The sequence below is a fragment of the Suncus etruscus genome, chromosome 17 (genome assembly GCF_024139225.1).
Source record: "Suncus etruscus isolate mSunEtr1 chromosome 17, mSunEtr1.pri.cur, whole genome shotgun sequence".
Classification (NCBI taxonomy): domain Eukaryota; kingdom Metazoa; phylum Chordata; class Mammalia; order Eulipotyphla; family Soricidae; genus Suncus; species Suncus etruscus.
The window spans coordinates 21,852,595-21,871,533 of NC_064864.1; the positions used below are offsets into that span (position 1 = coordinate 21,852,595).

Below are 18,939 nucleotides of genomic sequence, written 5' to 3' on the forward strand. Positions count from 1 at the left end.
TGTGCAGCTAAGAACTCTGGACTGCACTGAGCAGCATGCATGACCTTGTGGGCACTCATTCTCCCTAGCGCCCCTTTCTTTCCAGCATCACCCACCCTCCAGAGCCTGTGTGTTAGCTTTGTGCCTGCTAGAGAGGGCGACTCTGAAGGGAATCATTCTCTCCAGAGGGTTCTGGAAAATTCTGCAAAGCTTTGTTATCTTCCTTCCACTCTGGGGTCTCAGTTATATTGAAGCTCTGAATATCTCAGTCCTCCATCTCCGCAAAGAACCTTCCTCCTCACTGGAATCTGGGACTTAAGAAATCTGCTTGCAACCATTTAGAAATGATTTTCTTTCTTTTTGATTTGGTTTCGGGGCTGTGCTCAAGGTTTCCTTCTGACTCTTAGCCTCAGGGGTCACTCCTGTTGGGGCTCCAGGCTATAGGAAGTGCAATCCCAGTGTCCTACCCATTCTCCTATCTCACCAGTCCTGATTTCCTTTCTTCTGGGTTCCTATGGACCCCAACCTATCCTATCACAGAACCTAAAACACTGTCATCCACTCTCCACCAAATGAGGGGGAGAAGGGAACAGAACTATTTCCCTCAACTTGCTTAGGGCAAGATAAAGGGCTTTTGGAAGGAAGAAATCCCAGGCCAGTGGGGCCCCAGAGAGGGGGTAGGGAGAAGGCTGATGCCTGCCCGAAGTGGATGTGTCCCTTTAATAGCCGCTGTCTGGCCCTGGCTCGATGCTTGCAGTTCAGCTGTGACAGCAGCACTGTGCTGACTCACACCCCAGCAGCCAGCAGGAGCTGGGAGCATGGGTTCTCCCGGAGCTGAGGCCTGCTGGGGGTTCCTGGAATATAAAACTGAGAAGTATGTGATGACCAAGAACTGGCGGGTGGGTGTCCTACAAAGGCTGCTGCAACTTGGGCTTCTCATCTACGTGGTGGGGTAAGACAGAAGCTCCTGGCTACACTGTCCAGGGGTTCAGGACTGGGCTGAAAAGGAAGTGCCTGACTCTTTGGGGACTGGGTTTATGGACATTGAGAGGGACAAAATGGCGCCGGGTAGGATGTAGGAAGAAGGAGCCCTGTGGGCATAGAGGGCAGGCTGCATGCTGGTGTCTCAGGCACTTGCCTCCTCTCCTAGTTGTTCCCAGCTCTTTCTGAGCTCTGAGTTTATGTTGGTGAAAAGAGGTTGGTACCTAAATTTTGTGGTGGCTGGAGGCACCCTACAAGGCACCCATTGGTGTTAGGGGCCAAAGGATTCCTTCAGGAGAGGCTAGTGTAGTTAGGGGTATGGGACTAGCTGGTGAAGGAGATGGTGGGCATCTCAGTCTGAGAATGCTGGTGCCCTGACCCATGGCCTAAACTTTGGCCTGGATTGGCCATCTGGGGAAGGAGATGATGTCTGGGAATTTTTAGGGTGCTAGGGGAAGGTCCAGTTCTGTCAATGCTCACAGCCCAGCTTCCCCCAGGTGGGCACTCATTGCCAAGAGAGGCTACGAGGAGCAGGACCTGGACCCCAAAGTTTCTGTCATCACCAAACTCAAGGGCATTTCTGTGACCCAGCTGGAGGATTTGGGGAACCGACTATGGGATGTGGCTGACTTTGTGAAACCTTCACAGGTGGGTGCCCCCATCCTGCTGCAGTCCGCAGACACCCTCAACCCATCCTCACATCAAGGGTGTGGGGTACCAGGCATTGTCACTGGGCTGGCTGGGAAGAGCCTCATAGGAGAAGTAGCTTGGGGGAGGGCTATGAAGAAATTTTGGATGGCCTGGGGACCAGAATCTGGGCTAGAGGTGCTACACTTCCAAAGGTTGCACCTGAGGAAGAGTGATATGACCTCAAACTTGAGCTGGAGGATGGGTACAGGTTTTTGGGGTGCCTAATTCTGGAGCTTCTGGAATGTTGTTCCCCTTCTTAACCATATGCTCCTTTCCTGGCCCCTTCCCCTTTGTTCTGTTTTTGCAGTGGTGGGGATCAAAACTAGGCCTCGGGCCCGGAGAGATAGCACAGCGTGTTTGCCTTGCAAGCAGCCAATCCAGGACCAAAGGTGGTTGGTTCAAATCCCGGTGTCCCATATGGCCCCCCGTGCCTGCCAGGAGCTATTTCTGAGCAGACAGCCAGGAGTAACCCCTGAGCACCGCCGGGTGTGGCCCAAAAAACCAAAAAAAAAAAAAACCAAAAAAAAAAAACTAGGCCTCACTGATGCAAGGCGGCCACTCGCCACTGAGCCCCACCTGTAGCAGTCCAGACCCCTTCTTCCATTTACCCACATAATCCATTCCTGTAGTTTTGACTGCTTTGCTCCCTATTGATGTCCAAAGTGCAGCTGCAGTGGCTACTGGCCCGGGCCCAGATGCCTACTTGACGCAGATGCACTGCGCCACACACTATGCCTCCCGGACAGCTCCCAGTGCCCTGTCCCTTCCCTTGCTACAGTCCCTCTCCTTATGGTCTACACTGCTTCCAGCCCCTGAATGAGATTTTTAGTGGGTTCCCTAAGCACAATGTCCAGATTGAGCTTTCTCATAGGACCCCAGGGGTGCTCTTAAGGTGAAACATTTTGCATACCACTCTTGAAACCCAAGTTGATGGTCACCACTTTCCTCCAGACCCTAACTGCTCACCAGATGCCCAACCCCAGTACCCCTTTATACTGTGCAATTCCCCTCTATATGCCAACCTCGTCTGCTCTCTGGCCCCTGCTCTGTGTTTCTCCATCTTTCCAGAAACCTAAGTGGGCTTCCAGTTGTCTCAGCTCCAATTCTTCTGGTTCTGGGAAAACTCTGGTGGAAAAATGGGAACATAAGAAATGGACAAAAGAGACAGATGGGAGCTTTAATGAGGCCTCAACTCAAGCCATCTCCAGCCCAACCTCGGTCAACCTCACTAGAGGCATTTTCTTAAGACACAGGGTTGCTGGCTACAGGGGTCAAGACCCCTTCCCCACTAGCAAGCTGCAGCCTCCCCCTGTAATGGGGAAGATAGATCACCCTGGTATTTGCCTTCCAGGGGACGGATGTATTCTTCTTGGTGACAAACTTCCTTGTGACTCCAAAGCAAGTCCAGGGCAGGTGCCCAGAGGTAAGGTTGCCTGGGAGCCTCCCAGCACCCCCTAGTTCCTCTGCCACTGTTACTGGGTCATAGTCTGCATCCCCTCTTTTCCTTCCCAGAAGTTGGAGGGTTCAGTGTATACCTCTGAGTCCAGACCCTGGACTAAATAAAGTCTTTCTGTGCCTCATTTCCTTTGGTTTTCATAAATGCCTTATTCTGCTTGCTAGAAATTTCTGTGACTCTCAGTTAAGAGCCTGGCCTGGGGGTTCATGGGTGGGCCCAGGAGTGGGATGCTAATATTTCTTTACATTGGGATAAACATGTCAGGAAGGATAGTACAGAGGTTTGTGGCTGACCCCGGGTTGATCCTTGGCACCTTATCTGTTCTCCTGGGAATAACCACTGAGTACTGTGAGGTGTGACCCCCTTGAGGTAAATAGAAATCTCTGAAATAGTTCCAATTTGTATCTGTGTTCCCACTGCATTTTATCTGCCCATTGGGCTCTGGAGAGTAATGGAGAGCTGGACTTGACTTGACTTGACTGTTCACAGGAGTGGGGGTGAGGTGCGAGGGTGAACTCAGAGACGAACTCATTTCTTTGTATGGGGATAAACCACTCAGGCTGTCTAGTGTGTGTATGTGTGTGTGTGGGATCCCTGAGCTAATGACTAGAAGGGGTTTCCTCCAGAGGAATAGAGTGGAAGGACTCACTTGGGACACAGCCAGGCACAGCATGTGGCTCCTTACTTTCCTCTGCCCACCACCACAGACACCTGCATTTCATTTAGTATCTGAGTTCTGAGGCACTTGGCTGACCCCATGTTGGGTGACCCTGGGCAGCACTGTCCACTAGACCCAGCAGTGTCTGTGATGATACCTTCTGGATGTGGACTCAGGAAGCTTGCTTCTTGTCTTCTAGCTGAGTTTTTGTGTTGTTCTATTTTTTGTGGGTTTTTGGGGTTTTTTGTTCATTTGTTTATTTTTTGTCACACCTAGCAGTGCTCAGAGCTTACTCCTGGCTTTGTGCTCAGTGATTCCTGGTGGAGTTTAGGAGACCATCTGGGGTGCCAGGGATGAAACCTGAGTCCACTTCATGCGAGGCAAGTGCCCTCCTAGCTGATTATTGCCCTTTGCTGACAGCGAGGTCCCTACTGTGCAGGAGAATAAGCAGGGATGAGGAGAGCCTGTGGTTCCCTCAGCAAGGACCTCAGCAAGCACAGGACCCTCTGACTAGGCCCTCTGGGTCTGTGCACCAGGCATATGTGTTTTGCATGAGCCTTTCTTGTTTTTTGTTTGTTTTTGTTTTGCGTTCACACCCAGTAGCACTCGGGGGTTACTCCTGGCTCTGTGCTCAGAAATTGCTCCTGGCAGGCTAAGGGGACCATATGAAATATCGGAAATTGAACCAGGTCTGTCCCATGTTGGTCATATGCAAAGCAAATGCCTTACCTTTGTGCTATTGCTTTGTTTTTATTTCTTATTATTTTTGGGTCATCCCAAAAATGGGTTACTCCTGACTCTACGTTCAGAAATCACTTATGGCAGGCTTGGGAGCCGGGATTTGAACCACCATTCTTCTGCACAAAAGGCAAAAGCCCTACCTCCATGCTATCTCTCTGGCTCTATTGCTTTGGCCCCTATAGAGGATGCTTCTGAGCAAATCCAGGTTGGCTGCAAACAGGGTTAATACCCACCCTCTGTACTATCTCTCTGGCCCCATTGGTTGAGATTCTTTTTAAAGGAGACACTTCTCATGATACTGATCCTGGGTATAAGCCTGGAGGGTTAGTATTGGTGCCTGGCAGAGCTGGTGGGCCACTAGAGCCATAGGGATGTTCAAAGGGATATGGCATTGCTTATTGAAGTTGGGACCTCACACATGCTAGACTTGTGCTCCATCCCTGTGAGTCATGTCCTGGATCCTGACTCCATTTTTTTTGTTTTTGTTTTTTTTGTTTTGTTTTTGGGTCTCACCCAGTAACGCTCAGGGGTTACTCCTGGCTATGCATTCGGAAGTCGCTCCTGGCTTGGGGGACCATATGGGATGCCGGGAGATCGAACCGTGGTCCGTCCTAGGCTAGCACTGGCAAGGCAAACACCTTACCTCTAGCACCACTTCGCCGACCCCCTGACTCCATCTCCTATGCCCCCAAACTCAAGGTAGTATGAGACAAAGGAGAGGGTGTTAGCAGGAGACAGTGTTGACCATTCTCTTCTCTATCCCTCCAGCACCCCTCTGTTCCCCTGGCTTACTGCTGGACTGATGCGGATTGCTCTGAAGGCGAGACAGGCATTTATAGCCATGGTAATTGTGGGCTCTGTCTTCAGGGCCTCTTTCCTGAAGGGGCTCTGGGGTGGGCTTTCTAGGACTCTGGATGTCTCCCAGATTTCTTTTTCTTTTCTTTTTTCCTTTTAAGAGGGGAGGGCGATTGAGGATTGCTGGAGAGAGAAAGAGAGAGAGAGGGAGGGAGTCAGAGGGAAGGAGGGAGAAGGGGAGAGAGGAGAGAGAGAAAGAGAGAGAAGAGAAGACAAAGGGAGAAGGAGAGAGAGGAGAAGAGGAGAGAGAAATAGAGAGAAAGAAAGAGCGAGAGAGCTGTTTCCTAGATTTCTATGTTTCTCCTTTTTAGATGGTTTGGGGTTATACCCTGTGGTGCTGGGGGTAACTGTGCCAGGATGTGCCAGGATGGACCCCAGGCCTCTCGCATGCAAAGCCCATCCTCATTCCTCCAAGCCTTCTCCCCACTCCTAGTCTCACCCTTCAGCCAACAGCACTGTCCACTGACTCTATTCTGTTCGGTGGGCCACAGATTTGTCTTGTATTTTCCAGGTATAAAAACGGGGCGGTGTGTGGTATTCAATGGGACCTACAGGACCTGTGAGATCTGGGGCTGGTGCCCTGTAGAGAGCAGAAGCCCTGTGCCCATGTAAGTCCCCTTCACAGCAGGAGCAGGAGCCCAAAATGGGCTGAGCCTACCCTTCACCTTTCTACCCCTCAGGAAACCTTTGCTGGCTGAGGCCCAGAATTTCACGCTTTTCATCAAAAACACGGTCACCTTCAGCAGGTTCAACTTCTCCAAGTAAGCAGAATGGGTGCCAGGGGACTCTAGCCATTTTTGTCCCTACTTAGCATCACCTCTAGCCTCATCTCATCCCCAGGTCCAATGTCTTAAAAACCTGGGACAGCTCCTATTTCAAGCGCTGTCTCTACAATCCACGACTCAGTCCCTACTGCCCTGTCTTCAGGATCAGAGATCTCGTGACCCAGGCAGGAGGAGATTTTGAGGATCTGGCACTTCGGGTGGGTACTTGAGCATCAGGGTTCTGGGATAAGGGTCGGGGAGCAGGTCTGGTCTGGGGAGCAGAGATGTCGTATGTGCAGGGTGGCACCGTGAATGTCTACATCTCCTGGGACTGCCACCTGGACGCCTGGGACGCCGACTGCCAGCCCCGCTACTCCTTCCAGCTGATGGACAGGACCTACAACTTTAGGTGTGGTACCCCATGTCCTGAGACAGTCAAACACCCAGCCTGCTTGGCTGTGTACAAGGGTGCAACTGCGGTACTCTCAACCCCAGTCTCCAGTACAGGCTCCTCCCTTTAGATTCCTCCCCCTTCTCTGTGACCCCCAGACAATTCAGGGGTTTGCCTTTTAACATTGTTATTTAATTTAGGGTCACATTCAAAGCTCAGGGTCTTGGCTCTGTGTTCAGGGTTCACTCTTGATGGAACTTGGGGGACCATATGTGATACTGGAGATTGCACCTGAGCCGTCTGCCTCCAAACACTGTACTTTCCCCCACTGAACACTGCAGCCTGGTTTCCCTGATCTCTGTGGCCTGAGCCACTTTGAGAGGTGGCTCCCCTCCCTCCTTCCTGATCTGGGGTCCCGCTGAGACTCACTTCTCTGCCCACACACCATCTTGACCACTGGGAACCCATCTTCTCCGCAAAAACCTTCCCTAGTTCCTGGGGGGAGAAGAGGTCCCAGTCACTGCCCTCTATCTCAGTTGCCCGTGTCTATTTAGGGGTCCTCATCCCTGTCCCATCTGTAGTCAGGAGTGTCCCCAGGACTTGGTCTTGGTTGGGGGAATGGAGTTAACAAAGGAGGATGGCGAAGTGACAGAGCTGGCCCCAGAGTTTCCTTTTCTGCCTCCAGGACAGCCACTCACTGGAGCGGGGCCTCTGGCGTGGAGACCCGGAACCTCTTTAAACTCTATGGGATCCGTTTTACTGTTTTGGTCTCTGGGCAGGTAGGAGAATAGAGGAGGGAGAGTTCGGGGGTCACAGCTTGACCTGAAAGTTCAGCCTGGCTTTCTCTCAGGCAGGAAAGTTTGGGCTCATTCCCATGACCATCACACTAGGTACAGGAGTGGCATGGCTGGGCCTGGTGAGTCTGACCTATGGGCTCCCTGGGTGAGGGAAGGTGGGACCTGTCCTGTCCTGTCCTGATGGTTGAGTTTCAGGGATGAGGACTGGGGAAGTTGGAGGAAAGCTGGGTGAGGCCACAATAAGACTCTGCCTGTCCCTCCAGGTCAACATCTTCTGTGACCTGGTGCTACTCTATGTGGACACAGAAGCCCCCTCCTACCGGAGTGCCAAGTATGAGGAGGTACGTGCTGGACACCTGGGCTCTGCTCCGTGTGCGGCAATGGCAGATCCCTGACCTGCTAATCCCATCTGCAGGCAAAGGCCCCAGATATAACCAACCCCGGCGAGCAGAGGGACCTGGAGTCTACACCCCCGTCTCCAGCTCCCCAGGTGGCCTAGACGGAGCCTTGCACTGGCCTCCACTCTTGCTGCTGCTGGTTGCTGAGCACTGATGCACTGGAGTGACAGGGCCTTCCCGGGCTCTGGACCCCTGGTGGCCCATTCCTGAAAGTGGGTTGGGAGACAGGCCTGGAGAAGATGGGTGGAGCTCCTACCTCTTGGGACCTGACAGGTGAAGACCCAGCAGGGGAGGGGTCCACCTATATGTCCCTGATATGTTCTGCCCACTCCCAAGTGGCAGCTGAGCCTTGCCAGGATTCTGACTGGTTAGTGTCAGAAGATTGTTTCATGCGGAGGCCTGAAGTGCGGCAGGTCCCCTGAACGAGGGGGAATCAGGCCTCCAAGTTGCAGGTGCTGTTCCTCTGCCTCCGGGTCTGGAGAGCACCCCCAGGCTGCAGTGTTTCTGGGGCGCCCGCTCACCAGCTGTCTGCACAGGCTTCCCGCCCACTCTGCCTGGTGCCAGCCTCCTCCTCCGCCAGCACTTGTCAGCCCCTCAGCTCTGTCTGGCACTGAAGTCTTGTACTCCAGAATCCCAGGCAGGAAGAAGCAGGACTGACCCTGGGGGGTTGTCTCAGCTGCTCTGGTGCTGGGTACCTGGACAGGTCCCTCCCCCACCCAGCAGATGACTGAGTCCCCTCAAGTCCCAGGAAGGGACACAAGAACCTACTTGGCTCAGAGCCTCTCAGCTCATGTGTGTCGGCTGCTTCCCTTGACTGTACTTGGGATGAAGAAGGGTTGGTTGGACTAGGGGGAGTGAGTGAAGGGGTTGACTTGATGGCCTCCTTGATGACCACCTAGAAGCTGTTCCCACCTCTGTGGTAGGACAGTGCACACCAGAACCTCTTTGGGCATCCGAACCTCAGGCAGTGGCAGTCCTGCCCATCCCAACCTCAGGCAGTGGCAAGCAGTGACTGTAGGCAGTGCCAGACTGCAAGAATGCCCTCAGCAAGCATACAAGGCCCTGAAAGCCACACTCAACTCAGACTCTCAAGGAGCCAATGGATTAGCTGCTGGGAGTTTCTTCATTCCAGGCCAATCATTAGAAGTGGAGGGATAGGGCTGGGTTGTAGCATAACTGTAGGGCATTTGCTTTGCACCCAGCCAACCCTGACAGACCTTGGTTCAATTCCCATTTAAACCCCCGAACCTGCCAGGGGTGATTTCTGAGCACAGAGCCAGGAGTAACCCCTGAGCACTGCCGGGTGTGATCCAAAAACACACAAAAATTAAAAACAAAAACAAAAAGTAGGGGCCGGAGAGATAGCATGGAGAAGGACAGTGGTTCAAATCCTGGCATCCCATATGGTCCCCCGAATGATTTCTGAGCATAGAGCCAGGAGTAACCCCTGAACACTGCTGGATGGGACCCAAAAACCAAAAAATAAATAAATAAAATAAAAAGTAGGGCTGGAGCAGTGACGCAAGCAGTAGGGCATTTTCCTTGTACATGCTAACCTAGGACAGACCATGGTTCGAGCCCCGGTGTCCCATATTGTCCCCCAAGCCAAAAGCGATTTCTGAGTGCATAGCCAGGAGTAACCCCTGAGTATCACCAGGTGTAACCCCACCCCACCCCCCAAAAAAAAACAAAGTGGAGGGACAGAAGTAGCCATGGATATTGAGATTTTAGGACAGAGGCAAGAACTGGGGAGCACTTCATTTGCACAGGGAGGCGAGGGATGCTCTCTCCGAGGTGCCTGGGGATGAGGATGTATTGGTGACAGAATGACACGAGCCAGGCTGGGGCTCAAGTTGGACCTACATCTGCCTTCATCTGGGCCCACACCTGGCTTCATCTGGTATGTGTAGCCTCAGTCAAGCCTCGGGATCCAGTCCCTACTGCCTCCCAGAGCAGCATCCATGGGGAGCGGTCTTAGAAGTGGTTAGGTGTGAGTGTGTGTGTGTGTGTGTGTGTGTGTGTGTGTGTGTGTGTGTGTGTGTGTGTTGCCCTAAGACCTGGTGAGCATAGCAACCTTACATAAGTACCTGGTGGTCCTCTCCCCCAGCGGGCCCTGTGTCACTGGTGCCGAAAATACCAGAGTAAAACCTGCTGGAGCCAGCAGCTTTCTGCATTGTTCTTAGAGGAAGGATTGGGGTGTCTATGGTGAACAAAGCCTGGTCTTGGGGAGTGCAAGGGGTACAGGGTGGGTCTAAAGCTGGAAGTCAAGAACTGGGATACACAGTTCAGAGTGATACCATAATCCACCCATCCTCCCCTTCTGTTTTTTTTTTTTTTTGGTGGGGGGAGGTAAAGGCACTGGGTTGACTCAAGGCAAGGGTCCGAGGAGGCCATGTCGCTCAGCCCTGCAGTGCTGGGCATCGCAGTGGTGCTTGGGGACCTCCAGTGCTGCACCTGGAGATGCTTTGGGGGACCTTGCTGTGCGGGGGAGAAATTAGGGTTAGCCACATGCTAGGCAGGCACCCTCACCAGCTTGCCTCCTCCCCTTCATGCAGGGAATATTCACAAGCACACAGAACAGGCCCAGATGCTCTGGACCAGTGTAGAGAGGGAGCAGGGAAGCAGTCCCACATTCTGTTCACTCCCTGGGGTCTCCAGGTAGCCCCCTCAGCTGATGATAAAGTTGCCATGTGCGAGTATCTGTACATCCCTGGGCAGGTCTCAACCTCCTGAAACTCCAGAACTTCACTGCCCTTTCTAGTGGTGGAAGGGTGGGGTAGCAAGACTCTGCTTTGGAAAATTCATCCCACAGGAGACATGAGAGGAGCCTGTTGGCAGGAGCCTTGGCCCTGCCCCTGGCTTGCCCCCCTCTCTGTCTGCTTGAGTTGCCTGTTTGATGGGCCATACCCTGCTTTCAGCACTGCTCGGACCCATCACACAACATTTGCTGCACAAGGGGTGGGGGTCATCACTTGGCTAGAGAGAAGGGGGCAGGTGAGGACTCAATGCCACCAAGAATGCCACAATGGACACAGCAGGTGGGCCTTGGGGCCAGCCAAGTAGTTATTATTATGGGATCCTGGGACTGGGGGCTCTTCCCTCTGTCCCCTTTCTACCCAACCCGTCCATTGCAGGGCTCTGAGCAGTGAAGCCATTTCTCCAGTGTTTGGTGTGGCCTGCTCTAGCCCTAGTGATAAAGTCCTAAGGTCCTGAGACTCCCTGAACCAGGACAGGGAAGCAGGACCTGAGCAGCCAGGGAGGAGGGGAGCTCCTGGCTGTCTGTCTTCATGAATGTGGGGTCTGCTCCGTGCAGTCGGGCTCTGGGGCCTGGCTGGGGGGCTGCACAGCTTGGACACTCTCATCCAGGCTGCCATCGGGGAAAACCACGTAGTGGGAGTCAGCGAGTCCAGGACACTCCCGCTGGTTCTCCTTGCTGTGCCTGATGCCGTAGCCGAAATACACCACGAGTCCTGCAGGGGCAGCAGAAGCCTGAGGACCAGGGCCCAACCTCACCCCTGTGGCCCCCCACCTGGGCCCCAGCCAGGTCCCCACTCACCGATCAGCAGCCAGATGGAGAAGCGCAGCCAGGTCAGGTAGCTCAACTTCAGCATCAGGCAGATGTTCAGGAAGATGCTGAGGGCTGGCAGCAGTGGCACCAAGGGGATCTGAGGGGGCCGGGCCAGGAAGCACTTGGTGTCAGGGACACCAAGGTGCCCCGGCCTAGCTCCCCAGAGCCTGACTTGTCAGGTGTTCACAGAAATTCTAGAGACCAGCACCCACTCAACCATGTCATGCAGGAAACCAGGGATAGAGGGACTGACCTCCCAAACCTTCATTCATCCAGAGAGGGCAGAGGAGAAATGGCCTAGGAATTTGCTGTGCAGAGAGCCAGGGGGTGTTGGCTGGGGAAGGGGGTACCTGGAAGGTATCCTCTTGTCGCTGTTGTTGGTGGGCCCCTAAGACGAGGAGACTGAGAAGAAACATGGTCACACTGAGCAGGAGCAGCAGGGTGTAGGCCCAGTACGGCAGATGCAGAGAGGACTTCCCAAAGACCAGTACACAGCCCAGGGTGATGGCAGAGGTGACCAGGATGCCCAGAGCCCAGGCCACGGCCCTGCCAGGGCCACATATTCCCAGGAAGCTCAGGTAGGGCTGCAGAGCTGGCCGGAGCTGGCCGGGCTCAGGAGCCTCTGAATCCACCAGTTGAATGTGGTCAGAGAAAGAGTTGTACTCCTTGGCGGCGGAGTTGGGACTGGCCAAGCCCGAAGAACTGGATGGAGGCGCTTTCTGGAAGCGCAGGACAATGATGCTGGCAGCCACAAAGGTGTAGGCCAGGAGGGTGCCAATGGACAGGAACTGCACCAGTGCCTCCAGGTCCAGCAGCAATGCCAGGAGGGCCATGAGAACCCCAAATACCAGGATGCCTACCACAGGGACCTGTGTCCGGGGGTGCACCTGGGCAAATATCTGGAAGAACAGCCCGTCAGTGGCCATGGCATAGACGATGCGAGGTAGGGAGAAGAGGTTGCTGAGCAGGACGGTGTTCATGGCTGGGGCAAAGGATGAGACAGAAGGTCAGTGAGGTGGACAAGCCCCCATCAGAGGTCACTGAGGGGGTCAAGGGGCATTAACCTAGGGAGACAGGAAGAAGTGGCTCTTGGGGTGAGAGCTGTGGGGTTCTGGTTGTGACTCAAGAATGGGGCCTCCTGCTAGGTGACAGAGACACTATAGAATCTGGGGTAAAAAGGCTGGAGAGATAGCACAGTGGTAGAGCATTTGCCTTGCATGTGGCCAACGCAGAACAGACCCAGGTTTGGTTCTCAGCATCCCATATGGTCCCCCAAGCCAGCCAGGAGTGATTTCTTAGCACAGAGCCAGGAGTAACCCCTGAGCGCTGTCAGGTATGGCCCCAACTTCCTCTAAAATAAAATAACATAAAATTAAAGGGGCCGGGCGGTGGCGCTGGAGGTAAGGTGCCTGCCTTGCCTGCGCTAGCCTAGGACGGACCGCGGTTCGATCCCCCGGCGTCCCATATGGTCCCCCAAGAAGCCAGGAGCAACTTCTGAGCGCATAGCCAGAAGTAACCCCTGAGTGTCACAGGGTGTGGCCCAAAAACCAAAAATAAATAAATAAATAAATAAATAAATAAATAAATAAATAAATAAATAAATAAATAAATAAATAAAATTAAAAAAAGAATCTGGATAGAGTTTTGTTTCTGCACAGCTGCTCTGCAGGGGAAAGGCCTGGCAGCAAGTGCCAGATCAACATGGGTGCACACAACTGGGGGACCAAAGGGACCAGTGGTGAGCAGGGCCCCTGCAATGGTTTGAGTAGGCAGTCTAATGTTTTGTGCCTTCCTGGACCCATTATACAGCTGGTGAGGCTGAGGTCAAGATGGGAGTGTGCCCCTTGAAACAAGGGTAGGACCGCACCACCCAACTGTTCCCACCCTGCCCGGACCAGCCTCTTACCGCAGATGGAGCCCACGGCCACGATGAAGCCAGCCCAGCTGTAGCCCCGCCGATAGAAGGCATCGGCAAGCGCAGAGTCAGGGTCCAGGCTGTGCCAGGGCACCATGAGGGTGAGCACTGTGGACACGAGAATGTAAGCCCCAGCTGCTAGGCCCAAGGAAATGACAATGGCCAGAGGCACGGCCCGTCGTGGGTTCCGGGCCTCCTCGCTGGAGGCTGCGATGACATCAAAGCCCACGAAGGCATAGAAGCAGGTGGCGGTGCCCGCCATGATGCCCGGAAAGCCAAAAGGTGCAAAGCCACCCTCCTCGGAGCTCCAGTTGTGTGGACGGGCCAGGATGAATCCCAGGACGATGATGAAGAGGATGACCACCAGGCTGATGGCCGAGAAGGTGTGGTTAAGCCAGGAGGAGACACGGGCTCCACAAGAGACAAAGGCCGAGGCCACGAGCAGGATGCCAGCGGCCAGGAAGTCTGGGTACCGGGCCAGGAAGGGCACCTGCCACACACCCACATGGACCTCGGTGAAATTGCGCAGACGGTGGCTAAAGATGGCATCCAGGTAGCCACTCCAGGCCCGGGCCACCGCGGCACCACCAATGAGATATTCCAGCAACACATTCCAGCCAATAAGGAAGGCCCATAGCTCGCCCATGGACACGTAAGTGAACAGGTAGGCAGAGCCCGTTCGGGGCACCCGTGCCCCAAACTCAGCATAACATAGGGCGGCCAGCAGGGAGGCCACGGCAGCCACCCCAAAAGACACCAACACTGCAGGACCCGTCATCTCCTTGGCCACGGTGCCTGTGAGCACGTAGAGGCCTGAGCCCACCATGCCCCCCACACCCAGGAGGGTGAGGTCCAGGGTGGACAGGCAGCGCCTCAACGAGGTCTCCATGGTGGACTCCTCCAGGGGTTTCAGCCGGTTCAGCTTATGGCAGAGGCGGGCCAGGCCCGGGGTGCTGGGCAGCCAGTGAGCCATGATGGGCAGCTAGCTGGAAGAAGGGGCACTCAGGCCACCTGTGTGCAGGGCACCAAGCACCTAAAGAGTCAAAGAGGGATGGCAAGGAATGAGAAGGAGTCTCAGGGAGACCTAACCAAGCCTGAGTTCCCACTCTCCTTGATCTGGAGACCAGAGGGCTGGATGCAGCATGCTCTGTTTGGTCTGAGCAATCCCCCTCCCAACACACCAAGGCCTGGAGGATATGCAGTTCTAGGGAGCCGCTGGCTGGAAGGCACCCCAAGCTAAGGGATCCAGGACAGGTGGAAACCCGAGCTCATTTCCCCGAAGCAGCCAAGCCAAGCTGGCCTGGCCTGGCCTCTAGGAGCCGGAACTGGGGTGGTTCTGCAGAGCTGGGCGTGGTCCAGGCTGACACCTGGCTTCCCACCCCTGGCTGGGGTGGGACCCCCAGGGTAAGGGGATGGATGGAAAAGGGGCAGAGTGTGCTCCCAAGCCCTGATGATCACCCCCATACCCCAGCCAAGACCCCTACCCGCCCTGGCTCTGCGTCCTGCCCCGCCCAAGCCTCCACTGCCCAAGCCCCTGTCGATAGGGACTGCTCCCTTGCCTGGTTTCCACCGAGTCCCCACCCTGGAGGACTTGCAGCGACCCACCTGCTGTTGCAGCCGCCTCTGCCAGCCGCTGCTGCCGACGCTTCTCTGTGCTGCGCAGTGCCCGCCCCACCCGCAGCCGCCGGCGGCGCAGTGCCCGCCCCCAGCCCTAGCTGTGTCCCTAGCTCTGCTCCTGCTTCCTGGGGAGTTCCCAGGGGAGCCCCAACCCACGGACGCTGCTCCACGGGAGCGCACAGCCCACCTGGCGCACAGCCCACCTGGTCAAGTCACCGGAGAGCTCTGGAGCTCCACCTGCTTCTGGGAAGGGCCCTGGAAGGGACTGGACACCCACGTGGGCCTTAGGGAAGTTGCCCCAGGTGGAGACACTGCACCCAGGTAGTTGCTGCTTGGAGGGCATGATGTGCTCACTGCCCGATTAGTAGTCCAGACAAGGGAACTGGAGGGCCTGGGCAGCCCTGTCCTTATTGGGACAATGGATGGCACAGTGCCACCCTCCTTCAGGGCCAGCATTCGCAGGTCTAAGCTGGCTCCCAAGAGAGTAAGCAAGCAGAGTTCTGGAGTCCAAGCTGAGCCAGCTAGCAGAATCCCCAGAGCTCCTCAAGCTTGACTGACATCCTTTTCTAAGTGTGAAGCACCTGCCAGGCCTCCAGGACCCCTAGGGACCCCCAACACTTCCCACCCTTGGCTCTAAGTGACAAGGGCCATTTCTTGGTGCCCACCCATGCCTGTGCCCATACCATCTCCCCATCCCCAAGATGGCTCATCACTCCTAAACCAGAGTGATGGTACAGTGCGTAGGACGCTGCCTTGTTCGTGGCTACCCACGTTCATTTCCCAGTACCCCATATGGTCCTAAATCTGCCAGGAGTGCAGAGCCAAGAGTAACCTCTGAGCATCACCGGATGTGGCTTAAAAAATGCAGGATTGGGGCCCGAGAGATAGCCTGGAGATTGGGCGTTTGCCTTCCATGCAGAAGGACAGTGGTTCGAATCCCAGCATCCCATTTGGTCCCCATGCCTGCCAGTGGCAATTTCTGAGCGTAGAGCCAGGAGTAGCCCCTGAGTGCTGCCAGGTGTGATCCAAAAAACAAAAACAACAACAAAAAAAAATGCAGGATTATTCAGGAGATTGGAGAGAGAGATAGTGTTTGTCTTGTACAGGGCAAACTTTAAGTACCTCTAAGAATGATTCCTGAGTGCAGAGGCAGAAGTAACTCCTGAGCATTGTTCTGTGCCCCAAAAAACAACAACAACAACATAAAGGTTATTCATTTTTGGGCTGGGGTTTTTGCCCTTCTACAATCATCCCTTTTTATATTTTATTTGGGGCTTTTATATTTTGTCTTGGGCCACACCTATTGATTTTCAGGAATTATTGTATTCCTAACCCTGTGCTCAGGTGTGGCCAAAAAAACAAAACAAAACAAAAAAACAAAAACAAAGAAATCAGAGACTATCTTTGTTTTGGGTAAAATAAGGTGTAATCTAACAGCTGTGCTCAGGGGACAATATGTGGGGACAGGGATTGAGCCCCGGTTTGCCACATGCAAAGCAAGTGCCCTACCAATTGTACTAGCTCTCGCCCTCCTCACTTTTAAAATTTCATAAATAAGGTATTAATTTATAATTAAAAATTTACAAAATCCCTTATTAAGCTAGAAGCAAACAAACCTATTTTAATCTAGTAGAGGACAACCATAAGCACCATGAGAATCAATGCCTCATGACCTCCTCCTTCTTTTTTGGGGGGTGGGGCCACACCATGTGACGCTCAGGGCTTACTCCTGGCTATGCGCTCAGAAATTGCTCCTGGCTTAGAGGACCATATGGAACGCCGGGGGATAGAACCACAGTCAGTCCTGGGTTAGCTGCATACAAGGCAAACACCCTACCTTTGTGCCAACGCTCTGGCCCCTCATGACCCCCTTCTTTTTTTTTTTTAGGTCACACCGGCAGCACTCAGGGGTTACTTCTGGCTCTGCACTCAGAAATCGATCCTGGCAGGCTAGGGGGACCATATGGGATGCCGGGATTCGAACCACTGTTCTTCTGCATGCAAGGCAAATGCCCTACCTCCATGCTCTCTCTCTCTTTTTTTTTTTTTTTGGTTTTTGGGCCACACCCGGTAACGCTCAGGGGTTACTCCTGGCTATGCGCTCAGAAGTTGCTCCTGGCTTGGGGGACCATATGGGACACCGGGGAATCGAACCACGGTCCGTCCAAGGCTAGCGCAGACAAGGCAGGCACCTTACCTTTAGCGCCACCGCCCGGCCCCTCCATGCTCTCTTAAAGTGAATAAATTGTGACAAGATTTTAGTATATCCTAGTCATAAAATGGCAATAAAGGAAACAAAACAAAGCCAAATCAGATATTCACTGCCTGTAGAACTTAATACATGTTTTCGTGTTTGTGTGTGTGTATGTGTTTTAGTGAGTGTTGCTCTTCCTGGAGGTGGCCTAGGGACCATCAGGTTGATCCTTGAGAGAGAGGGCATCAGTTGGCAGTGCTAGAGAAGCATGCAGTGCCAAGGATGAAATTATTCCAGCAGGAGAGATAGTATAGCGAGTAGGGCCTTTGCCTTACCTGTAACAGACCCCTGTTTAATCCTTGGCAGCCCATATGGTGCCCCAAATCTGCTAGGAATGATTCCTGAGCAGAGAAAGGATTAACTTCGAAGTGTTGCTGGGTGTAACCCAAAATTAAAACAAAACAAAACAAAAAAGAAAATAAAAGAAATTCTATCACTTGAGGGGCCGGGAAGGTGGCACTAGAGGTAAGGTGTCTGCCTTACAAGCGCTAGCCAAGGAACGGACCGAGGTTCGATCCCCCGGCATCCCATATGGTCCCCCCAAGCCAGGGGCGATTTCTGAGCACATAGCCAGGAGTAACCCCTGAGCGTCAAACGGGTGTGGCCCAAAAACCAAAAAAAAAAAAAAAAAAAAAAAAGAAATTCTATCACTTGAGCTATCTCACCAGCCTTTGTGGTGCAGGGTAACTCCCCCTGGTGCTTGGGAACCATGTGGGATGCTGGAGATCAACCTGGGTTGGCTGTGGACAAGGCAAGCGACCTACCCGCTGTACTGTCGCTCCAGCCCCATCACTAGCTCTTTGAATTATTTCTCTGGCCCTGTTTTCAGGTTTTAGTGTGGTTTGTAAAATAGGGCTTTCGGGGCACCTGCAGCCTGCTTGGCTCAATGGGCTGGTGACGGATAGTGGATGCCAAGACAAGATGGTCCCTTAGAACTTTGCTTTAGCCAGGCTCCTTAGTCCCTCCTGACAGGTGGCTGATAATGTCTACAACCTAGAAAACGCATTTCAAACTGAGAAGCTCAGACTGTTTTGTTTGTTTATTTTGGGGGGGGCACACCTGGTAGTACTCAGGGATTACTCCTGGCACTGCACTCAGAAATCACTCCTGGCAGGCTCAGGGGACCATAAGGGATGCTGGAGAGTGAACTCGAGTTGGCCTCATGCAAGGCAAGTCTCCTAGACTCTGTGCTATTGCTCAGACCATTTTTTTTTGTTTGTTTGTTTGTTTTTGGGCCACACCAGGCATTGCTCAGGGGTTACTCCTGGCTGTCTGCTCAGAAATAGCTCCTGGCAGGCACGGGGGACCATATGGGACACCGGGATTCGAACCAACCACCTTTGGTCCTGGATCGGCTGCTTGCAAGGCAAACACCGCTGTGCTATCTCTCCGGGCCCCGCTAGACCATTTTTTAACAGGAGCACCTCAAGGTCTGACCAGCAACCAGCTGAGAACTGGTGCCAATAATAGGGCCCAGACTTTTTTGTTGTTGTTGTTTTTTGGGGGGCATACCTGGTGACACTCAGGGGTTACTCCTGGCTATGTGCTCAGAAATTGCTCCTGGCTTGGGGGACCATATAGGACACCAGGGATCGAACCGCAGTCCGTCTTAGGTCATCATGTGTAAGGCAAACACCCTACTGCTTGCGCCACTTCTCCATCCCCTGCGCAGACTTTTATTTATCCTTTTCACAGGCACCAGAAGACAATGAGTACTGGGGGCCAAACATACTTGATAGAGTGGTAAATGCCCAGGGCAGTGGCTGGTCAAGAGCAGGCCCCCCACTGAGCAAGGCAATTATACAACACAATTCCATGAAGTGGCAGTAATGTTAAAGCACAAAAGGAGAAGGAGGGCCGGAGAGATGGCATGGA

At 53.6% G+C, this 18,939-nt stretch overlaps 2 protein-coding genes across 2 annotated transcripts; one reads left to right on the forward strand and one right to left on the reverse strand.

The window, feature by feature from the left end:
• Positions 1–702: 702 nt before the first annotated feature.
• On the forward strand, positions 703–9,056 carry P2RX6 (purinergic receptor P2X 6). Its single transcript, XM_049790705.1, has 12 exons — positions 703–931; positions 1,458–1,608; positions 3,002–3,073; positions 5,274–5,349; positions 5,872–5,968; positions 6,041–6,121; positions 6,201–6,342; positions 6,424–6,533; positions 7,201–7,294; positions 7,366–7,431; positions 7,576–7,653; positions 7,728–9,056. The coding sequence occupies exons 1-12, from the start codon at positions 798–800 to the stop codon at positions 7,809–7,811; spliced, it is 1,185 nt and encodes a 394-aa protein (XP_049646662.1). The 5' UTR covers positions 703–797; the 3' UTR covers positions 7,812–9,056.
• A 1,939-nt stretch (positions 9,057–10,995) lies between these two features.
• On the reverse strand, positions 10,996–14,830 carry SLC7A4 (solute carrier family 7 member 4). The gene is made up of 5 exons (XM_049764582.1): positions 14,799–14,830; positions 13,185–14,226; positions 11,629–12,260; positions 11,267–11,375; positions 10,996–11,180 (listed from the first exon to the last, which is right to left on the reverse strand). The coding sequence occupies exons 2-5, from the start codon at positions 14,164–14,166 to the stop codon at positions 10,996–10,998; spliced, it is 1,908 nt and encodes a 635-aa protein (XP_049620539.1). The 5' UTR covers positions 14,167–14,226; positions 14,799–14,830.
• Positions 14,831–18,939: the final 4,109 nt, after the last annotated feature.

Coding starts and splice junctions, on each gene's coding strand:
- SLC7A4 (XM_049764582.1), bottom strand. CDS start 14,166: ATGGCTCACTGGCTGCCCAGCACCCCGGGCCTGGCCCGCCTCTGCCAT. Junction 12,261..13,184: donor GGCCGTGGGCTCCATCTGCG/GTAAGAGGCTGG, acceptor CCTTTGCCCCAG/CCATGAACACCGTCCTGCTC. Junction 11,376..11,628: donor GACAAGAGGATACCTTCCAG/GTACCCCCTTCC, acceptor CGGCCCCCTCAG/ATCCCCTTGGTGCCACTGCT.
- P2RX6 (XM_049790705.1), top strand. CDS start 798: ATGGGTTCTCCCGGAGCTGAGGCCTGCTGGGGGTTCCTGGAATATAAA. Junction 932..1,457: donor CTTCTCATCTACGTGGTGGG/GTAAGACAGAAG, acceptor AGCTTCCCCCAG/GTGGGCACTCATTGCCAAGA. Junction 1,609..3,001: donor ACTTTGTGAAACCTTCACAG/GTGGGTGCCCCC, acceptor TTTGCCTTCCAG/GGGACGGATGTATTCTTCTT.